This window comes from Protopterus annectens, chromosome 2.part2 (assembly GCF_019279795.1).
Source record: "Protopterus annectens isolate FY-2018-M chromosome 2.part2, PAN1.0, whole genome shotgun sequence".
NCBI classification, from domain to species: Eukaryota; Metazoa; Chordata; order Ceratodontiformes; family Protopteridae; genus Protopterus; species Protopterus annectens.
This window is the reverse complement of record NC_056730.1, coordinates 1,096,918,693-1,096,940,769: the sequence shown is the minus strand read 5'-3', so window position 1 is coordinate 1,096,940,769 and position 22,077 is coordinate 1,096,918,693. Positions and strand designations below refer to the sequence as shown.

Here is a 22,077-nt window from a genome sequence, read left to right as displayed (position 1 = left end):
TTTTGATTGATGTGTAGGTGCTTCTATTTTGGGACCATTTGCCCTGAATGCACTGATCTGCAATGTGCGCCCTCCAGGCGTAGTCCGAGGCGTCTGTTGTGATGATTTGATTTGCTTGAGGCATGCAGAAGTGGAGACCTATGTTTCTTTGGCATGCTTGAGCCCACCACAGAAATTCCTTTTGAAGACATGGAATGAGTGGTATAATTGTTTCCAAACTGTGGCTGTGTTGAGACCATAAGTTTTTTAGGTACCATTGAAGTTTCCTGATATGCAGCTTTGCACATGGGATCAGCAGGATGCAAGATGCCATGAATCCCAGAGCCTGCAGGACTTTCCTTGCAGTCAGCCTGGTGAAGGTTGCCATTTTTCTGAAGTATTGAGATAGTTGCCCTTGCTTCTCTGGCGTGAGGTAGGCCATCTGGGTGTTTGTATTCAAGCTGGCACCCAGGAAAATTATTGCTTGTGAGGGCATTAGTTTTGATTTCTTTTTGTTGACTGTGTATCCCAGAAAGTTCAACAATTTTATTACAAACGCCAGGTGTTTCAAAAGTATGTGCTTGCTGTCCGCTTGGATCAGGCAGTCGTCCAGATATGAGTATATTTGTATCCCTTGAAGTCTGCAGAAGGCAATTACTGATGCCAGGCATTTCATAAACACTCTGGGCGCAGTAGATAAGCCAAAGGGCAATGCAGAGAATTGATAATGGGTTGAACCTGCAAGAAATCTGAGGTATCTTCTGCAATCTTGTCTGATAGGGACATGCAGGTATGCCTCCTTGAGGTCCAATGTTACCAGCCAAGACTCCTTGCCCAGCATGGGAAGAAGCTGCTGTAATGTGAGCATCTTGAATTTTGGTATGAGTAAATATGTGTTTAGGATGGATAGGTCCAAAATAGGTCTCCAATCTTTGCCCTTCCTTGGTACCAGGAATAGTCTGGAATAAAAACCTTGACCTTGTTCTTTTGCAGGTACCTCTTGAATAGCTTTCATGTCCATGAGAGCTGAAATTTGTTTTTGTGCATCTGCCCTTTGATTTTGTGGCAGGTTTGGCATGCCTCTCATTTTTGGAAGGGTGTGAAAGTGGAATCTGTAGCCTCTGTCTATAATGTCCAGGATCCATTTGTCTTTTGTGACAATATGCCAATTTTTTGAAAATAATGCCAGTTTTCACCTAAAGGTGCTGCCATTAAAGCTCTGCTTGGCATGCAAAGGGGAAAGTCATTTTGTCTGCTTTCTGAATGACTGTGATCTATCCTCTCCACCTCTTGGTGTAGGTGCTTGCCATTGTCTGGCTCTAAATGATCCTTGAGATTGCCCTCTACCCCTCGGGCACCTGTATCTACCTCTTTGAGTTCTGTCCGTGGCTGGAAAGGACCAATTTTTTGAAGACCAGTTTCTGCTGAAACGTGGAGGTTGTACCTGTAGGAAATCTTTCACTGTTTACATTGATCTTGCCTTTTCCTCCATTTTCTTTAATACCTCCTCAGCTTTAACACCAAACAATACATCTTTTTGAAGAGGTGCATCTAGTAATTTAGCTTTGACATGATCTGGTAAGGTTTGCTCTTTGAGCCAAGCATGTCTACGTATGACAGACCCTGTAACAGCAGCTCTACAAGAGGCCTCTAAAGCATCAAAACCACATTGCAAGGTATATGTTTACCCACTTGCTCTGCACTATGCAACAAATCCTGCAACTCCTTTAAGTCTGGTTGTTCAGGTTGTGCCATTTTGCTTTTCAACGGAGATAACAAAAACTGTTGATACTTTAACATATGGAACTGACAGTTTAAAGCCCTCCTGGTTAAAGTGGCCGAGGTGTATACCTTTTTCCCCCACCTTTCTAAAGCTCTGGAATCTCTCTCTGAAGGTAATGGGTTTTTGGCAGTAGAGGCCTTAATTCCATTGGGACCCTGGGAAATAGTTTCTGGGTCAGCAGCATGGCTTTTGTATAGGAATTGGTGTGAATCAGGAACCCGGTAATACCTGTCAGGTTTAACAGGAGCTGGAGGTAAAGAATCTGGGTTGAGGCTGGCTTCTGTGTATACATCATCTAAAATATCCAAGACAGGAGGGATAGCCAGAGGCCTGTGCTGAGGAAGCAAGAGAAAATCCCTGAGCCTTTTCTTGGAATCTGAGTAATCTTGGCCTTCCCAGTGAAAGTGTTCCCTCGAAGTATGTAAGGTTTCCCCAAAAGAATAGTCCTCGGGGGGGGGGGGGGACCGAGGGAATTGACTCCTCAGCATCAGAATCTTCAAAAGGGGAATATGAATATTCCTGGTCCTCAGAATATTCTGAGGTAATAGAGGCTTGGTCTGAGGAAGGGGAGTCTTCCTCCAATCTGGGCCTTTTGTCCGAGGGGGGTTGAGAACCCCTGATAAGAGTGATCAAATCCTCAGCCATTTTGAGCATCTGTTTTTTAGGCATGGGGCCTTGAGAGGGGCTCTGTGGAGCTTGTCTTTTAGTTTTCATGGCTGCTTTAGATTTTGTGAAAGCCTTAATGGAAAAAGAGGAAGGCCTGAAGACACCTTGAGAGGTGGCAGGCCTGTCTAAACTCTGAGTTTCCCCGCCAAGAGTGGCGTCGGTATCTGTAGTCGGAGTGGGGGCCGAGGATCCTGCGACCTCGGGCACAGAAGACACCGCTAAAGAAGCGCCATTGGTACTCAGGGGCTGCGTAGGCGCCTCGCTGAGAACCAGAGCACCTGTAGCCGGCTTTAGTGTGGTGTCGGTAGAAGTCGCGGACCTTGTATGTCGGTCCTTATCTTTGCGTCTTTTACTCAAAACTGGAGTCGGAGTATCCGACGACATAATGTAATTACATTTTTTACCAAAATAGTGTTGGGCGAACTCCACCCAACGCTTAATAGTGCTTTTGTTGAATCTAGCACAAAAACGACAGGCCAAGACGTCGTGGTCTGGGCCTAAGCAAGGAATGCAGAAGGAATGGAAATCCTTATGCGGTATTTGCTTCCCACATGAAATGCAATTATTAACTTTGTCTGACATCGGTCTGAGGCAAGAAAAGTTTCCCCAATGGGGTACTTAGCTTTCAAGAAGACTTCAGCTGAAAAATTTTCGTAAATCTCAGGAGCTGGCCGACCGGCACTTGCGAACTGCTTCTGCTTCGGGCACCACGCGGCAAGAAAGACTGAAGAAAATGGCGTCGGCTGGTTCTTTTATACCCCTGCCGCACTGACGTCAGGGAAGAAGTGACGACAACCGACGCCGGACCTAGACTTTGGAATTCGGCTGACCGAGGACCTGCCTGACGGCAGGATAACCCATCTGTTATGACTGCAGCTGTATGCACGATGAACATCTGTACCTGGACTAGACTAGTAACAGGAAAGGCAGGAAACAAGTGCAAACACAGGCTTTTAAATCAGAAGGTTGAAAGAGATGGAAAAGCTTCCCAAACAGCCAATAAACTATAATTTCTCGGCCAGAAACCACTCCTCCTGTGGTAGATAGGTTACCTAGTGCTTACCACTCCCACTGATAAGCTAGAAGGCTTCTCTCCAACACAGAAGGGCTTGGGGGGCTCAGAAGCTTACCAACAAGACCTGGATATACAGCAGATCTGTACCTGGACTACACTAGTTATAGGAAAGGTGGAGACCAAACGCAAATGCGGGCTTTTAAACCAGAAGGTTGAAAGAGATGGAAAAACTGCCCAACGGCCAATGAACTACAATTTCTGGGCCAAAACCCACTCTTCCTGTGGTAGATAGGCTACCGACTTCTTACCACTCCCACTGATAAGTTAAAAAGCTTCCTTCCAACACAGAAAGAATTGGGGGGCTCAGAAGCTTACCAACAGTCCTGTATACAGCAAGTCTGTATCTGGACTAGACTAGTTACAGAAAAAGCAAGAAACAAGCTTAGAATTTTTTTTTTTTTTTTTTTTTTTTTTTACAGAAAAGCAGCTAAAACAGCAGTAAAGACAATTCAAATTGCAGTGCAGGCTAGCACACGAGTGTGTAGCAATATTACAGCAAATACAGTTTAAATAAATGCAATTAAATTAACAAATGACTAAAAAACAAGTGCAGAAGGCAGTAAATTAGAAGGCTACTTACAAGCAGTAATAAGTGCAGAGTAAGAGCGACTGAATAGATAGCACGCAGAACAGCAACTAAGACAGTTACAGTAAGAGCAGCTGAATAAAATATGTATATATTTTACTTATTTATTTTTGAGGGAGGGAACAGAGCAGGATTAAGAGGCTACAGGGGTTGTCCTTCCCAAATGCTCTCTTTGTACACAGTAGGAGTGCCTGAAATCAGAATATGATCTCACTGTACTCAGTTGAGTAAGCAAATGAGATGGGCCCAGGAGTATCCAAATACAAGTTTACAAGAGGGGCGGGCAATTTCAAAGCCACCAATATTAACACCAGAACAAGAACAGGGAGGGTGGGTGAGGAAAAGTATGGAGAATGCGGGCATCGATCCCCCTACCTTCCGCACGCTAAGCGAGTGCTCTACCATTTGAGCTAATTCCCCTGACTGCTGTTTATGCACAACAAGACTACACTGTGAAATTTCTGAGGGAGACTAGGACCAAGGTATGGGACAAAATCTGCAAAGCTTGAATTAGAGCCCACAAGTCGTTCAGGTTTATGAGCTGACCTTTGATTGTTGGCCATTGGCCCTGGATTCTGAGGGAGATCGTCCACCCCCCCCCCCCTGGAACATTTGAAGAATCTGTGTGTAGCGCCTGTTGAGGTACATGCACTTTGAATGGTACACCTCATTTGAGTTTTACCTGTGATACCCACCATTGAATTTTTCTCTTTAAGATGGGAAGAATTGGGATTGGGGTGCCCAGAGAATGAGAATGCAGGGACCAGACAGATTCCAGGTATCAATGATTTTTTTCTCATATGGAGTCTGGCAAAGTGAACCTTAGGTATGGTTGTGGCCATGAATCCCAATGTCCTGAGAACTTCTCTTGCAGTGCAAACCTGAAGAGGCAAAAGAGAATGAAAGTAGTCGGACAGACTCTGTACTTTATCTTGAGGTAGAAAGGCCTGCATGAGTTTGGTGTTCATTCTGTAACCCCCAAAAAACAGGTCTTCATTGCGGTTCAGTGTGGACTTCTTGAAGTTGATCATGAACCCCAGACTCCAAAGGAGGGAAATACTGATGAAGTAAAAGGGGCTGCTGACAGGATGCCTGTATTAACAGATTGTCAATTCATGGGAAAATTTGAATTCTCGGAGTCCTACAAAAAACACCTTGCAGAGGATACCACTCCTCTGGAACAGACTCCCTATCCACATAAAACAAAGCTTGTCCCTGTCTGTACTGACGTTCAGCTTTGATCTATGGATGAGAAATAGGAAATTTACCCCAAGACTGCATCCTACTTGACTAATGGACAGAGGCAGCTACTAAATAATACATACCACATTTGGAGCCTTATAAGTATATAAGGTGTCATCCTAGTTATCTCTCTGTACAATATGAAACTAGTCCATGAGGAGGCAAAGGTAATCAAAACACCATATGGGTTTGGCAAATGTGGCTAGGCTAGAAATGGCCTGCAATGGTAGCTAGGTTAGTGTTAACCTACGAATGGCTATGACTGACTCAGACTTTATGAACATACAGGGGACTGTAGATAGTCCAAAGAGCAAAGAAAAAAACTGAAAGTATCACAAACAAGTGGAAAATCTCAGAAATTTCCTGAAAGAAGAGTGGACTGGGATGTGAAGGTAGGCAATTTTCCGATCTAAGCAGACCACAATAAAGCCTGCAGAAGGATGAAGGGTAAGTGAGTCTGGAGTGACAACATCTTATAAGTTTATAGGCAAGTACTAGACTAGCTGCCCTTGTGGGTAATTTTAAGCCTAGCCTATTTCCCTTTTGCTGCTTGAATTCACCTATCCCATTTGGTGTTACATTGGCCTTACCCATCCCATGGGCGATACTTATATATTACCCATAGTAAGAATAACTGAGATCACAGCTAATTTGAGGGCCTCATGCTTAGGATAAAGTATTTAGGAGCTACCTCTGTCCATTAGTGGTACAGGGGGCAGTCCCGAGGTAAATTTTCTGTTTCTCATCCATAAAACCAAGCTGTATTTGAATATGGACAGTGCTGAGCTTTGTTTTACATGGATGGGGAATCTGTTCCAGAGCAGCAGTATTCACTTTGATAAATATCTGTCCCTCCAAACCATTCTGTCAATATTGCAGAAGAGGTTTAGATCCCAAGACTGAGTATTTCTCATACCATTTGACTTGATGATGTGCAGTAAATCCATCAGTATTAGGCCAGACGACGCCATGTATGCAAGACATAGGTCATCCCTTAACAGTCTGAATCCTGAACAAGGGGACCTTGAGTAAAGTACTGAGATGGGACAAATCTAGTATATGTCTCCATTCTCCTTCTTTTCTTGGTACAATGAACAGCCTGAAATAAAATCCTATTCCCAAGTACTGGTGTGGTACAGGTTCTACTGTATGTTGGTGGAGCAGAGCTTGAATGATAGGAGGTAGTAGATTTACCTGAATGGGAGGGGAGGAGGGATGCCCTTGAATGGAAGGATTTCCTTCCAAGCCATTCTGTAACTGCTGAATAATCAAAGAACCCATTTGTCTGTTTGTGAGCTGCCAATTCATTAGAGATGAAGTGAGTCTTTCCGACAGGGGAAGGGATTGACTGAGGGAGATGGGGGGGGGGGTAGTAGTCAGGCTGATTTGTCTGGGTAGGGAGGCCTCCCAGATTTGGAGTCCCTGTCTGATTGATTTTTAAATGTCTTCCTTTTCATTTTCTTGCTCTTTTGTGGAGGTCTAGCCATCTTGCGGTTGAAGGAGGTGGGTTTTGTGGCGTCATTTTTTTGATATTTGGAGACACAGTTGATGAAAAGTTGTCTGCAATCTTTCATAATTTCCCCTTGTTCATAGGTTCACAGACTAGTACTAAACTAACTGCCCTTGCGAGCCATTTTAAGCCTAGCCAATTATCTCTTGTGAGACTCAAACCCTGCACCTTGTGTTTGTAAGGCAAACACCTTAACCATTAGGCCACCCTAACGTTTTAAACAAGTTGGCTGCATCTGGGTCAAATAAGAGAACCCTATTCAAACTTTAATCTAGTAGCTTGCCTTTGATGTCCTCAGGTAAAGACTGAGAATGAAGCCATGTATACCTTCTGATGACAGCACTAGTAGCAGCTTCTTTGGATGAGGCTTCCACTACATCATAACTGTACTCAATGCAATGTCTAGCCACTTGTGAAGCCTAAGCCATCATAGACATGGCCTGTTGCTTAATGCCTATTCCTTCCACACAAGCCAAAGCTTTATTTAAATTACCTAACATACACAGTAAATATGTAGTCACTGGAGTCTTGACAGTTCTGAAATTCAAAGTGAAAGAAGTGTATACTTTTTTTTTGAGTCTGTCTACTGGCCTGCTATCTTTATCAGACAGAAAGGTATAAGCAGCAGTTATCTGCCAACTTAGCTTAGGTGAGGTGTTTAAGGCACCCTGCAAATAAAGTACAGTAAGTATTAAGAAATGAAAATCTCATACATAAGTTTTTATGTACAAAGGACTGGTAAATTCTGCCCTTAATCAGAAAAGGCACTGGGAGTGGAGATCTTTGTAAGGAATCTGCCTACCACATTCCCACTTTCCTGTCCTAGTTGACATCTAATAGACTGGTAAATACCAACGATTTTAAAAAACAAGAAAGACTCTCCAACAGGGCACTTATCTGAACCAGCGAACGCAACTAATACTGACTAACATGCACAGAACAAATAGACGGGTGCAAAATATGTGTTCAGACTGATGGTGAGATAGTCTGAGGTTTTTGGAATACTGCAACAGTGATCTAAGGAAGGAAATCTGTAAGCACAGCAAAATCCTGACAACCTGCACTGCCTGACAGACACACATGATAACTCTGAACAGTTGTGAGTCACTGTTAAAATAATACCACATCAGCTATCTTATGAGGCAGGCACAAAAGAAATACCAAAGACCCGGGTACTGTAGATACAGTACAGCGTTTAAGTGACCACCACAAACAACTAAGAACTGCAAGTTTGAAGATAAACTGCAAAAACGCATACTGTATTGAAAAACTTCATTCAAAGAACAAAGGCTGCCTATATTATTGCAGCAGCCCAGCATAAGGTACTACCCACTGTTGTCAACACTTGATGAAGGCAACTTTAAGTGATTTAGCATACTGTAGGCCTTCCTCTGGATTCCAGTTTAACTTCTGATGACTATATTGCTAGATTTTCTAGTCACTTACCAGTAATGAACGACTCGCTTAGCAGTCTGTACCTACATTCTACCTACTACAATAGCGATAGTGTTCTTTCTAAAAAGACTGTGACCCATTTTATACCTAAACAACCTTCCTTACACACTGTATAAGTACAGCTCAAAGAATTGTGTGTGTTACAATGCAGCATATTCTTCAGTGTCATATTTGTGTCCTTTATAGACAGTCGAAGCGAACTTAGTTTAAATCAAGTGAAGCACTACAACTGCAATGTATTATCATGTTTTACACAGATGTATCACATTATACATCAAACACACAGGTTTGTTACAAAGTTTCAAATGATCAGGATTAGACTACTGTATTTCACTACTTATGTTTTAAGCTATTAGCTAGAATACATGGAAAAAATAACCGAGCTCAGTTTTCATCTGAAGAAATATAGTCTTTCATGGCCTATATAAACCATTTCTTTAAATCAATGTCCTTTTGCCTCCCACACTGTCTTACCCATTAATCATCTGGTCACTGCCAGCTATCCACTCCTGTCCACCCCTTGAATACTATACCCATACTAGTACTCCCATTAGTTGCAGACAATGACTCCTAACAACCACTTGTGGTGATGATGCAATAACTATACTTAGTGGTCTAAAATCATTAAGGGATACCAGTTTTTATACCAAACTTACTTTTCCCCCACTCTTCTCCCAAGTCCAGTGCTTTCTCACTGTTAAGTATATACATTCCCATAAATATGTAGCTGTGGAGAATGCCACAAATTAATAATATGCAGCACTACGTGCAGCCTGCAAGGTTGCAGACTGAAGATCCACAAGGATTATAACTCCTAACTCAATTATAAATCATTAAGTAAATAAATCCTCTCAGCCTACGCTGTACATCTCTGTCTGCAGCAGTGTGTCTTACATCCCCATGATACAAAGGAATTTACCAGTGACCGCTCACAGTCTCACCCTCCTGTAGGCCAGTTCTCCAGTACTATGTCTACTTCCTGAATCCAGGTCACTGGAAACATAAGTTTTCCCCATTGACAGTGAACAAGTTTTACCACAGGATTTTGCAAAAGTTCTACTTCCATTTGTGACTGCAGTTATTAAAGCTGTACTCATCTTGGTGTGAAAAAGCTGCATGATGCTGCTGTTAAGACCTGCATGTTTGAGTTCAACTAATCATCCTTATCTTTTTTATGCTCATTTTTATGTCTGCAGCAAACAAGACAAACAAATATACCTTATTAATCTTACTGCACAACTCTGATTTTGCTCATTAATGAAGTCAACTAAAAACAATTCAGGTACAGTAAATCACTTACATCCAGTTTCATAAGTGTTAGGAGATCTTTCTTGGCTGCTTCGAAGAAGGCATTTTGTCTTGCAGCAGCACCGACTTCCTCTCCTCCCTCCACTGGATCAGTATAGTGAAAAACAGCAGACGGCGTTTCCTGCATTGTCACACTCTTCTTCAAAATAGACTTTGGACAGAAGTGACACAATATGAAAATCTTAAAACATAGTCACCAAGAAAGCCACATTTCTCCCATAAGTTTTTTTTTTAAATAAAACATGTTTACCAATTTTAAATACAAAACAAGTAAAATGAGTTTAACATTACAACCGGATCTGACACATAAAAGTAGATAAAATTCACAAATTGAAATAAAATAAAAACATTAACCTAAAACCATACAGAGTTTGTACAATAAATAACCAGGATAAAGGTATCATTGAAATTTTCACATTTGGCCCACATAGGATCATAGGAAGTTACTAGGCTATTGGCCCTGAGGCCCTTACAAGCCTAGCCAAGAATTTAGCCCATGTTCCAACAAGTCAGCACCCTATGCCACTGTCCAAGTAGGGACACAGGTGGAATCCCAGGGGTGTATTTTCTGCTCCCCATCCAGTTATCCAGGTTGCTCTTAAAAAGGGTTAATGAGGTTCTCTGCTTTACATGGAGAGGGAGTAAGTTCCACAAAAGGGGGAGTCTCTGGGACACAAACCTTTCCCACCAACAAGTCCTATTGATGTCACAGACCAGGTTGAAGTCACACGTGCAGGTTACTTGAGTGGAGCTTGACTTGCGGATATGCAACAGTCCCATTAAGGTGGGGTCTGAGATTGCTCCGTATGCCAGACAGAGGTCACCTCTGAGGAGTCTGTAAGAGACTGAGTAGAGGGACATGGCTTTTAGCCTATCTGTGTAGGGCAGATGTTTGAGACCCTGGATTCTCCATGTGAGGAACCTCTGTGGTCCCGCCAGCTGCTGCACGTGCTTTGTGAGATTAATGCCAAAAAAGTCACTGTACTCAATAATGGGTCCTATAAGGAAAGAATACAGGGATGTTATGACCACTTTGTCCCTGGATGAGACACCCTTTGAACAGTAGCTCAAGAACTGAAAGGGTAGGGAAAGGAACAGCTGGAGTGAGCGGCTTAAAATAGGGGCACTCATAATGAGAGGTGGTTGTTTGGTGATGCTGAAAAGCCAGCCCAATCCAGTGCAACAAAAGGCTGGAACACAACACAGCCAGTGGATGTGAGACTGGGGGATGTAGATTTAGTGATCCAAAGATAAAAAGGTAGCCCTGACTGTGTGTGTGTGTGTGTGTGTGTGTGTGTGTGTGTGTGTGTGTGTGTGTGTGTGTGTGTGTGTGTGTGTGTCTGTGTGGAAACACATGTTTGAGAGAGGGCACCAGAAGCTCATGATGATGTTGGGGCTCATGTCAGCCATCATGGTGGGGTCAGGTGAAAACTGAAACCGGTCTCAAAGGACACAGCAAAAAAATAAGCTGCCTTAACCACCACAAATGCCACTGCGACTACATAGCCATACACCAAGACAGGAAACAAATACTGAATGAACTACACTGTCATTTAACTTTGCTCCCAATCAGGATACCAACACCTCATTCTCCTAAACAAACTATTTCCTCAGGGTAGGATTTTGAGTAATCACATTACCATGCCAACTAAATAATGACTTCACAATACACCATTTGAGCAAGCCTGAAGACATTTATTATGTTTTATCTTGTTTCATTTATTCATAAAGCTACCCACACCCAAAATAATTTAGTGTTATCTAAAATATAGCTAGTAGCTTTTCATTATACAGAAATGGAAAAGGCTGTCTTCCACTTTACAGAGAATGAAGGCTTCGCAAGCTATCAAAACAAATGGGAAAATGCATGTGGATTGCTAAGAAGGATTAGAGCTCTCCATGTGAGTAAAAGAAAACAGCTGGAAATAGCCTATTAAAAACTAATATGGGTAAAAAAAAAAGTTATGTACTCACCATAACATTCCATCTGAGTAGTTGTACTTCATTTGTCTTCAACCTGTGGGTTACAGATCCGTATTGGATCCGAGCCAGCAACTTTTGCTAGCATCAGCTCCGAGCTCCAGACTCCTCCCCTTACCCATAATACACCTCCACTGCCTTCCACCCCCAGACAGAGTTTGCTGAATGTATACTGAGAACCCGACCTGATAATATACTTATGACCTATAATTCAGCCCGTAGGCAGATCATGCGCCAAGGTCCGGGGGAAAGAGGGTGGGACAGTTGAAGACAAATGAAGTACAACTACTCAGATGGAACGTTATGGTGAGTACATAACTTCTTTATCTGAAGTAGTTTACTTCATTTGATCTTCAACCTGTGGGACAGAGTCCTCAGCTACTAAACTCCTGGGAGGCCCTCATGGAAGGATATTCCAGAGCACTGTGGAACAAAGGATGGTCTCCTTCTGGAAGTCAAATCCAATCCGTAATGAGAAATAAATGTATGAGATGAGGACCAGGTAGCTGCAGAACAAATATCATCCAAAGACACTCTAGACCAAAAAGCTGTAGACGTGGAATGAGCTTTTACCTGACCCGGAGGAGACATGCCTTTGTCCTTATAGACCTGCAGGATGCATGAAGAAATCCATCTAGCTATAGGGACCTTGGAGATAGGTTTCTCCAACAGAAAGAAACAAACAACTGATCAGACTTATGGACATTTTTTTGTCCTGTGTAAATAGAACTGTAACGGTCTATGAACATCCAACGTGTGGAGTTTGTACTCCATCTTGTTCGTAAAATTAGGAAAAAACGCAGGCAAATTAATAGTCTGATTGATATTGACTGGTGATGCCACCTTAGGAAGAAAGGATGGATTGGTTCGAAGGGAAACTCTGTCTTTATGAAAAATCATGTACGGAATTTTGATGGACAAGGCATGTAATTATGAAACCCTTCTTGCAGAGGTAATAGCCACCAGAAAAAATGTTTTCCAAGATAAAAAAATTTAGATCTGCAGTTGCGGCAGGTTCGAAAGGCAGAGCGACCAAAGCTTGAAGCATCATAGTAAGGTCCCATGGGGGAACCGGATCTTTGACCAGGAGGCGTAACAAAAAGGTGCCTTTGATAAAGGCTTTACACAGTCTGGAAGATGCTAAGGAGGCAGAATTCTCGCCCACATGAAAATGAGAAATGGCAGCCAACTGAACCTTGACAACAGAAGAACTAATGCCATGCTGGAAAATATCAGCTAGAAAATCAAGAATAGAGGCTGTGAAAGGGTCTAAACTCCTTTGAGAGGCCCAGAAAAAAAAAAAAACGTTTCCACTTGTTGCGATAAACCTTTCTGGTCGAAGACTTATGAGCAGCCACCAAAACAGATCTAACTGAGGAGGATAGTCCAGGAGTCCTAGCAATTACGGGAACTGGAGCAGTCAAGCTGTAAGCTTCAGGCTGTCCAGATTCGGATGAGGCACCCCCCAAAGGGTGTGAAATTAAATCCTGAATGGGATCTAGGATCCAAGGTGGAGTCAGAAGGTGAGACCAAAGGAAGGGAAACCATAGCTGGTGAGGCCAGAATGGGGCAATGAGGATCACTTTGCTCCCCAGTCGAGTAGCTTTCTGCAGAAACCTCAGAATGAGCGGTACTGGTGGGTAAGCATACAGAAGACTGGGAGGCCAAGCATGAACTAGAGCATCTCTGAGGGATTCCCCCGGCAGGTGTTTCAGAGCGAAAAACTTGCTGCACTTCGTGTTGGAAGGAGATGCGAAGAGATCGCAGCAAGGTTGACCCCACATGCTGAAGATCTGTTCTGCTACTCACAGATTCAGAGATTACTCATAAGGCATCAAAATGGTCTGACTTAGCCTGTCCGCTAGAATGTTGGACAGTCCTGGAATGTGCATTGTGACGAGAAAGCGACCAGTGGAGATTGCCCATTCCCAAACTCTCATGGCCTCGCGACAAAGGGGGGTAAGATCTGGTCCCTCCCTGTTTGTTGATATACCAAACTACTGACATGTTGTCTGACTGAATGGCAATTGTCCCCAGAGGAATAAAGGCATGAAGGGCCTTCAACGTTAGAAGGACCACCCTCATCTCTAGGACACTGATATGCAAGATGATCTCTATGGGGGACCACAGGCCTTGGACTGTCCTGCTCAAACAATGCCCCCCACCCAAGTTGGGAGGCATCTGTGGTCACTATGGTTTGGGCCGGGGCTGGAACAAAGGGTCGTCCCTCCAAAATGTCCAGAGAGCTCATCCACCATATGAGGGACAACCAACACACTCGACTTTGTTGGATAGGATAAGTCAATGGCAGTTCCAACAGGGACTGCTAGAGTCCACGGAAAAATCTGCATGTGTAACCTAGCATACGGGAGAAGAGTTATGGTCACCGCCATTGAGCTTTGAGCCCTCAGCACAGATTCCACGTCGGAAGATGAGAACAGTAGATCAGGGAGACATGCATCCTCTGGCTTTGAAATCTCTCCGAGGTCAAGAATATTTTGCACTGAAGAGTATCTACTCTGGCACCAATATAGTCCATCACCTGTACAGGATCTAGGAGAGATTTGGATGTGTTGATTGTGATGCCCAAATGCAGGGCAAGTGACAGGAAGTAATCCCTGGTTTGGGAAAGTAGACACCTGGTGGGAGCAATCGCCCAGGTATGGATAGACCTGAATCCCCTGAAACCTCAGGTGAGCCGCTACAACCGCCATCACTTTGGTAAACACCCTGGGGGCTGTGGTGAGACCAAAGGGTAGGGCTCGAAATTGGTAGTGATTGACTCTTAGCCAGAAGCAGAGGAACCTCCTGGAGCTTTTGTGTATTTTTATGTGATAGTAAGCATCCTGGAGGTCTAAAGAGCACATCCAGTTGTTCTCTTGTAGGTGCAGCATGATGGACTGCAGCGTGACCAGCCGGAATTTCTCTTTGGCAACAGCCAGGTTTCAGGGTGGAGAGGTCCAGAATGGACCTTAAATCCCCCATTTTCTTTGGCACTAAAAAGAACGTGGAGTAGAAGCCTGATCCAGACTGATCGGGGGGACGGTTTCAATGGCTCGTTTTGCTAGCAGCTTGGAAATTTCCTGTGCTGCTACCTCCCTTTGCATGGGTGGTACGTCTGAGATGTATCTGGAAGATATAGGGGAACCCACGAAGGGGAGAGAGTATCCTCTGGATATGATTTGAAGCACCCAGCGGTCCATTGTTATGGACTTTCATGCCGCTGGGTGCAAGGACAATTGTCCCCCGACTGCCTCCAGAGTAGAGCAGTCGAGCAACCCCTCAGGGTTGCTGCCCAGGTCTATCCGAGAAAGGTTCTCAAGACCTGATGTTCTGCGGACCCCCTCCGCTTCTGGGCCGGCGTCTATTCTGTCCCCCTCTGCCTCTGGAGGAAGAAGAGCCCTGAGTGTCCCGAGAATACTGAGACTTCCGGAACCACATCTTCTTTTGCCCTCTCTGGTTCAGAGAAAAGGACCTTTGAGGGTTAGAGAAGCGGATCCTGACAGCAGCGGTGTCTTCCCGTCCTTCTCACTCTGGACCAATGTCTCCTTGACGGTCTTACCGAAGAGTGTAGAGCCTTCATAAGGGGCAATGGCAAACAATGCCTTGAAGGGTTCAGAGAACTGACATAACCTGAGCCAGGCGTTATGCCTCATGCACACACCAGACCCAGCCGCCCTAGCCGCTCCATCCATAGCATGGGAGAGGAGTCACATGGATGTATTCTATATCGCTTTTAGAGTGGCCATCCTCACAGAGAACGAAGCCTTGTCCTCCTGCGACCTGGACTTGGGAGGAGACTCCATTAGCTCCTTTACCAGGTCGTGTTGGAGTCTAGTGACATGGGCCACGTAATTCAGCGACCTGATAGAAAAGGAAACAGAGGTGTACACCCACTTCCCTAGGCGGTCCATCAACCATGACTCCCGGTCAAGAGGGTCGACCGAGGAACTCTCTTGGGCAAGTTCCTTCTTAGTGGCCACTGCACCATGGCGTCCATGGGGTAGCCCTTATTCCAGGATGGCCTATCAATGAGGGGGGCTTAAAATTTTATCAGGTCACTTGGGGATAGGCTCCATGGTGTCCGGTTCCTTCCATGGCTGCAAGGTGATCAAATCCACAAAGTGATCCATGGGAGGGGCCACCCAGGAAGTAGATGGGCCCATGCCGAAAGCCTCCAGAAACACAGACTTATCAGAAGAGGGTTTGGGGGCAGACCAAACTCCCTGCTGGCACAGGAAATCCATGATGTCTCCAATGGAGACATCCTAGAGAGGTGATCTTGGGGAACCCTCTCCATCATCTAAATCCATGTCCTTGGTGAGGAACTCGGGGGGGGGGGGAGTCCAAGTACCTCCTCTTGCATGTATGCTTGTGGGGCTCTCCGGGGGCATTCAAGCAATTTGTTCCTCGGGGGGAACCATCTGGGGCTCTCCGAGCACGGGCTGTCCCTCTGGTAAGACAATGGGGACCGTAGACAGAGCCAAGGGGGTCTGGGAGGAGTCCGAAGTACCGGTCAGGGGTCTTGATCCAACGGAGAGGACCCTTTCTACCACACTGAATGCTGAAGGAGAGCAAACCTCCTTGGAAACTAATGAGGAGGCCAGTCTCCCCAAGCCCAATGTGAGACTCAGAGTCGGGACCGAGGTAGACGGAGCTCCGGGGGGGGGGGGGGGGACCTGGACCAACAAAGTTGGAGCCGATGGAAAAGGTTTCATTTCCTCGAATCTGACACCCAAGCACCGGCTCAGAGTGTGGCTCGGATCCCAGCTAGTTGGTCCAAAACGATCCAGGCAGCTGTCGCTGTCGAGGAAACAATTATCATCGGCGCCGACCCCATGACCACAGCCAACCTCAGATCCAAGAACTCCGAAGCTGAAGGTCGGATCGGAGAAGGAGAAATGGGTTGAAAGAAAGGAAGTAAGCTCCCCCCTCCAGAGGGAGGAAGGCTGGCAAGACCTCCATCTGGATCTGTGTACGGATAAAGTGCCTCATCATCTTATCCAGATGCATATCAACAAGGAGTGGGTTGACCGTGATGAGGTCACGGACTCCGACCTGGCGGGTCAGGTTACTGAGTCCTGGGAGACTGGACGTGCCTCCTCCGGCTCCGGTGAGAACCTTGGAGATCGGAGCCAAGGGGAGTCATGGTTCCGTGGAGTTTTGCTGGGTGAAGCGAGGTCCGGGGACCTCTTCCTCTTTTCCCTTGTCTTCGACTCTTTCTTCCTTTCTCTATCTCTCCTCTGCTCTGCTGCCACAGACTTAGATACAGGACTTTGAGTCTCAGCCTGGGAGGGAGAAGAAGCCAGAGGAAGAGAGGAGGGAGAGGCAGTCACAGCAGCTGCTGTGACTGAAGCTGAAGAAAGAGAGTTGGGTAGGAGGAAGAAGACCTTTGAGGGCCAACTTGGTCTTCCTATTCTTTAAGGCGCGGGGGTTAAAGCCCGCACAAATGTTGCAATCCACACTAAGGTGGGCCACACCCAAGCACAAAACACACAGATTGTGGCCATCCGCTGGGGACAGCTTATGGCCACACTCTGCGCAGCGCATGAAGACAAGCTTTTCAGCCAATCTAGATAGAAAGAAAGCCTCGAAAAAGACAGGCAAAAACTTTCTAAGAAATTACACACACACACACACACACACACACACACACACACACACACACACACACACACACACACGCACACACTCACCACACTACACTATAGAACAACACTAGGGGGGTACCACAGAACAAACTACTCTAACTAGCTAACAACACTAACACTCGACGCCAAACCGATGGGAGGGGAGAAAGGGTACCTATACTAACCTAAACTGACAGAAGAAATACATTTTTTTACTCACAGAAAGTTAAATAACCCATTGCTAGCTGGAGCTCAGAAGACACGAATTGATAAGAAAATCGCGGCAAACAAGATCAGGGGATGGAAGGCAGTGGACGTGTGTTATGGGTAAGGGGAGGAGTCGAACTCGGAGCTGATACTAGCAAAAGTTGCCGGCTCGGATCCGTAACCCACAGGTTGAAGATCAAATGAAGTAAACTACTTCAGATATCCAGTTACTAGTTAGTCACCATACTGCATAGACATCAACAAAGAATAAATCTCAAGATCAGAAAACAAAAAAACATTCTGATGGGGAAGACTCTTGCAAGTTCAGCAAAAATCATTTGGTTCCACATATGGTACAGGATATGGCTTTTAGTGATTTAGAGGAAAAAATAAATCAAATGCATTCAGAGATATTTTAATGAGAAATTGGAGGAATATATAAAGTCAAATGGCAAAGCACTGGAAAGAATAGAAGATTTAAGTATCTACTCAGATGAGATGATAAAGCTGCAGAAATCAGAGACTGAAATGAAAGAAAGAGCGACTCAGTATGAAGCTTCTCTCAAGGAACTGTCTAAAAATAGTGGACTTAGAACACAGAACAAATGGACTGGTATTCTACTGCAGGATTCGTTAATTGAGAGTGCACACTGTATGCTCCAAATATGGAAATCAGAAAGCAGCAAACACTTACAGTAATAAAGATGTAGTCATACCAGTAGAAAGAGCTGCCTCTGCCAAAACAGGCAGAAAGGAAATGTTAACAAATGGGGATACCACAGTACTTATGGAAAATGATTATTCACTGTAGACCAGGCAAAAGAGAAGAGGGTTTACTGCTGCAAAGATGACAGGTAGGTATGAGATTCAATTTGCTTTATCCAGCTGTTTTTAGAATATTTTTCTTGGAGAATCACAGCCTTTTTAAATTGTAGAACATACTAAGGAAGGAGAAAAACAACTTTATTCAGCTAAGAGTGAGCCAACAAGCTGATTCTGCTGACTACAGCAAATTCCATAGAGAGAACAAGCTACTGAAACTTTTACCATTGTTCTAAAGGAGCAAACTAGAAAAATCAGTAGACATTTTGATTTGAACCAGAGATTGGTGTTGGCTGATTGAGGTGATGAGGAAGACCGTCAGTAATAATAAAGTAGGAAATAAATGGAGGAATTTTAAAGTGTCATTTCCATAACATGTAATTTGGAGATAAGAAATGTACTTCTGCAAAACTTGGCTCAAAAAACAAATTTGTTGACCATCTTAAGTTGCTAGGGGAACTCTAAAGCATAATTCCTACTTTGTCAATGTTTAGAGGGACAATGAAAGGACTGAAAATCTAACTAAGTTTAAAAAGTTTTTTTATTTTAGTAAAATGCATGTAATAAATGTCTTGAAATAAATTGCATGTTATATTGTAAAGCAGTTTGGTATAATATGCAGAGATATTTTAAAAGTAAGATGCAGAAGTCTCATCAGTGACTGCTGTTTATGCTAAGTGATATTAAAATAAAAAAGTACATTTTCTTGACTGCAATGTGTCCAAGGTATATACTCCAACAACACAAGGCCTGGAAACAAGCAATGTAATGTAGTAAATTTGGGTTGCCAGAGCATGTTTTTATGAGTGGAAGTTTTTCAATTTAGACTGCAGACAAGAGATTTTTTCTTCTCTAAGTAAACAGACTAGAAAATGACACGTATGACAATTCATAGATATCTGGTGTACAAAAAGAGACGTTTCTTTGCATTTTATAAAGCTATCAGCTATTTCTTTCTGTCATCACGTGCAGCAATTTCAGACGGTATGCAGGCAATTAATCAGTAAATGACTGAAGAATATGCTCTAAAGTATTTGCATAAGAAACATTTTGATTAATATTTAAACGGGAACTGACAAGCAGTTCAGTGAAAATAAATGAAAGCTTGATGCTAAGAGAATTGAATGCACAATTTAGTTTATTCAATTAAGGGTAACCAGTGTGAGAGAAGACCTTCGAAAGTCAGACATGACTGTCAAAGAATGTAGAGGGAGTGGCACTGAATTAATAGAGATGGTGACAGTTGACTCGACAACCCAACCCCAGGAAGTAAATGGGGATAAAAGTAGTTGATGATGAGTTAAGTATAACCAGTGCAATATTTCTTAAGGCTAAACAAACAAATTAAAAATATACAAGTTGTTTTTCACATCTGGCAAAGAAATAACAATAGTACAAGGAGGGATAGTACTTAAATAAAGGGGAACACATCCTCTAGCATGATTAAACCTAAATTTAGAAAAAGTAAAGCCTGTGAATGTAGCTCTCTGTTTGGGAAATCTACCCCTATATGGAGGAGTAACTCCCCTTCTTGGAAAGTATATATAATTCTGTGCATTTGCTGTGCGTTAAAAAGAACTGGGGGTTTAAAATGTCATTAGTTTAAGTGTTTCTGCGAAAATGTGACATGGGTTCAAACAGAAACAAGAACCAGCAGCTACATACAAGATCACCCTGTCAAGCATTAATGTGTGCATGTATTTTGCAACATGGAAACATATACTCATAACTATCACCAAGAATATGTGAAAGTAATAGCTTCTTATCAGAATAACAGTCTTACCAATTTTATCATGGACTGTCAATGGCATTATTAGTACAGATAAAATAAATAAATTAATAAGTACTGAAAGAAGATTAGGATGCAAATGCAATGCTACAGGAGACACATATGGATAGAAATAAGTGTAAGAATTTGCAAAGAAATGACTTCAGACTTGATATTTACGAAGAGTATAAGGGATAAAGGAAAAGAAGGATAATAATTCTGATTGCAAGAGGGGCTCCAATAGTGATGAGAGGAAAATGTATAAATTAATAACAAAAGTTGTTGTAATGAGGGGCTACTGGCAAGGAAGAAAGATTACATTAGCAGGTATTTATATTCCACCTACAACTAATGCTATGGAGCATAACATAACTTTGGGAGAAATAATCGGCTTTCAAGCAAAAAGTATTATTTATGGGTGGGGATTGGAACCCAGTTTGCAACAGTATACATGTACCAGGGGGGTCTAGAAGAGAAAATGCAACAAAGGAGGATGGATTTCTGAAAAGAAAAATATGAGAATATTTGGAATGGAAGAAGTAAATTTAGTTTTATAAAATCTGACAGAATTGACATATCCAAGGTACAACAACTGGGCTAGATTGGATAGAAATTATATTTCAAAGGAGTATGAGCATTTAATTGAAAGCTTTGAAACATGTCCAATAACTACTTTAGACTATGCACTAATACAGGCAAAGATAAAAATGCACAGCAATGAACTAATATTATGTCAATACTTATTTTACATATTTATTAAAAGACGGCTTAATGGAATGGGTAGTGGAAATGATTCAAGAGTTATTAGGAAAAATGTATATTTCTGGAGAAGTGATAGCGAGGGAATGGGATGAAATGAAAGTGAAGTTTAAAATATGGTACAAATAAGAGAGAAAGAAATAACAGGAATTGCCATTTGTCAAAGGTAAAAATACTGCAGAGAAAGTGAAATCCCACAGAATTAAAACAGGAGCAACTGCTAAGTGCTAAAGGGAAAATAAGTAGTTTTAGGTTAACAAGCATGAGTGTAGAAAGGCTGATGACAGCACAAAGACTCAGTTTAATTACAACATAAATGGAACTGCCTGTCAACATCCAAGGTGTGAAGTAAATACTCCCCGTTTTGGAGCAGCTGGAAAAAAACACTAGTTAGGAGAAAACTCTGAGGCAATCTCTGCCATAAAGGATGGATTAGTTCTTAAAGACAGCCTTTCCTTGTGAAAGATTAGACATGGAGGTGAGGAGGACAGGGCACAGTATGTAACTCTAAAATCACTGCAGCAGAAGTGACAGGTATCAGAAATAAAGTCTTCCAAGAAAGGAAGCTGCACCTCCATTGCAAAGTTAAGATCACATGGAAGAGGCAGAATTTAATGGAGGGATGGAGGAGAAAGGCACCTTTAAGAAACACTTTACAGATATTCTGAGCTGCCAGGGAAGACGTAGACAGTTTATGGTAACTGGAGGGGGCAGCCGACTGGACCTGAACTGCAGAGTAACTTCAGCCAGAAGCAAACAGTGGCAAGAGAAAAAGAAAAACCAAGGGAATCGGGATGGAGAATGGATCCAATTCCTGATAATAATTCCAGATGAAAAATTATTCTGTTGGAATAGGCTGGGCCCATGCCCATTACTGGAAATGAAGAAATCATAAGGACAATTTGACAGAGCGAATGTCTAGGTATTGCTCACCAGACAGGTGGGAAAGATGATCTGACAGTGGATGCAGAAGTTAGGGCTGATTCTTGAGATGAAGCTATAGCAAGAGGAATTAGAAGTTATGTACCTACCATAACGTTCCATGTTAGTTGTCTTCTCTCGCCTTCTTTCTTGCTGGATGGGTTCGGAGCCGATCCTCGGCCCGACTGCACTTGCTTTAGCTTAGGAACTCCTTTTACCAGCTCGAGGCAACCCTATATCCCATGATGCAAGGCGGAACTACCTCAGATCTCGTTTGGTAGCTAACCTACCCTGCTAAAGACTATCCTAACATAATTAGGAACATAAGATCCTAATAGAAGTCCTCATATGAAGGCTCAGGAGGAAACAACCTAATAGGAACTCTT

The 22,077-nt window shown here is 43.3% G+C and overlaps 1 protein-coding gene across 1 annotated transcript in view; it reads right to left on the bottom strand.

Moving 5' to 3' along the window:
- The window catches only part of PNPLA7 (patatin like phospholipase domain containing 7), a gene marked incomplete in the record, with an annotated part of 4,152,928 nt that overhangs the window by 2,433,732 nt on the left and 1,697,119 nt on the right, over positions 1-22,077 (bottom strand). Inside the window, 1 exon segment of the mRNA XM_044064320.1 lies at positions 9,597-9,755. Within this exon segment, the coding sequence (XP_043920255.1) occupies positions 9,597-9,755 (159 nt within the window).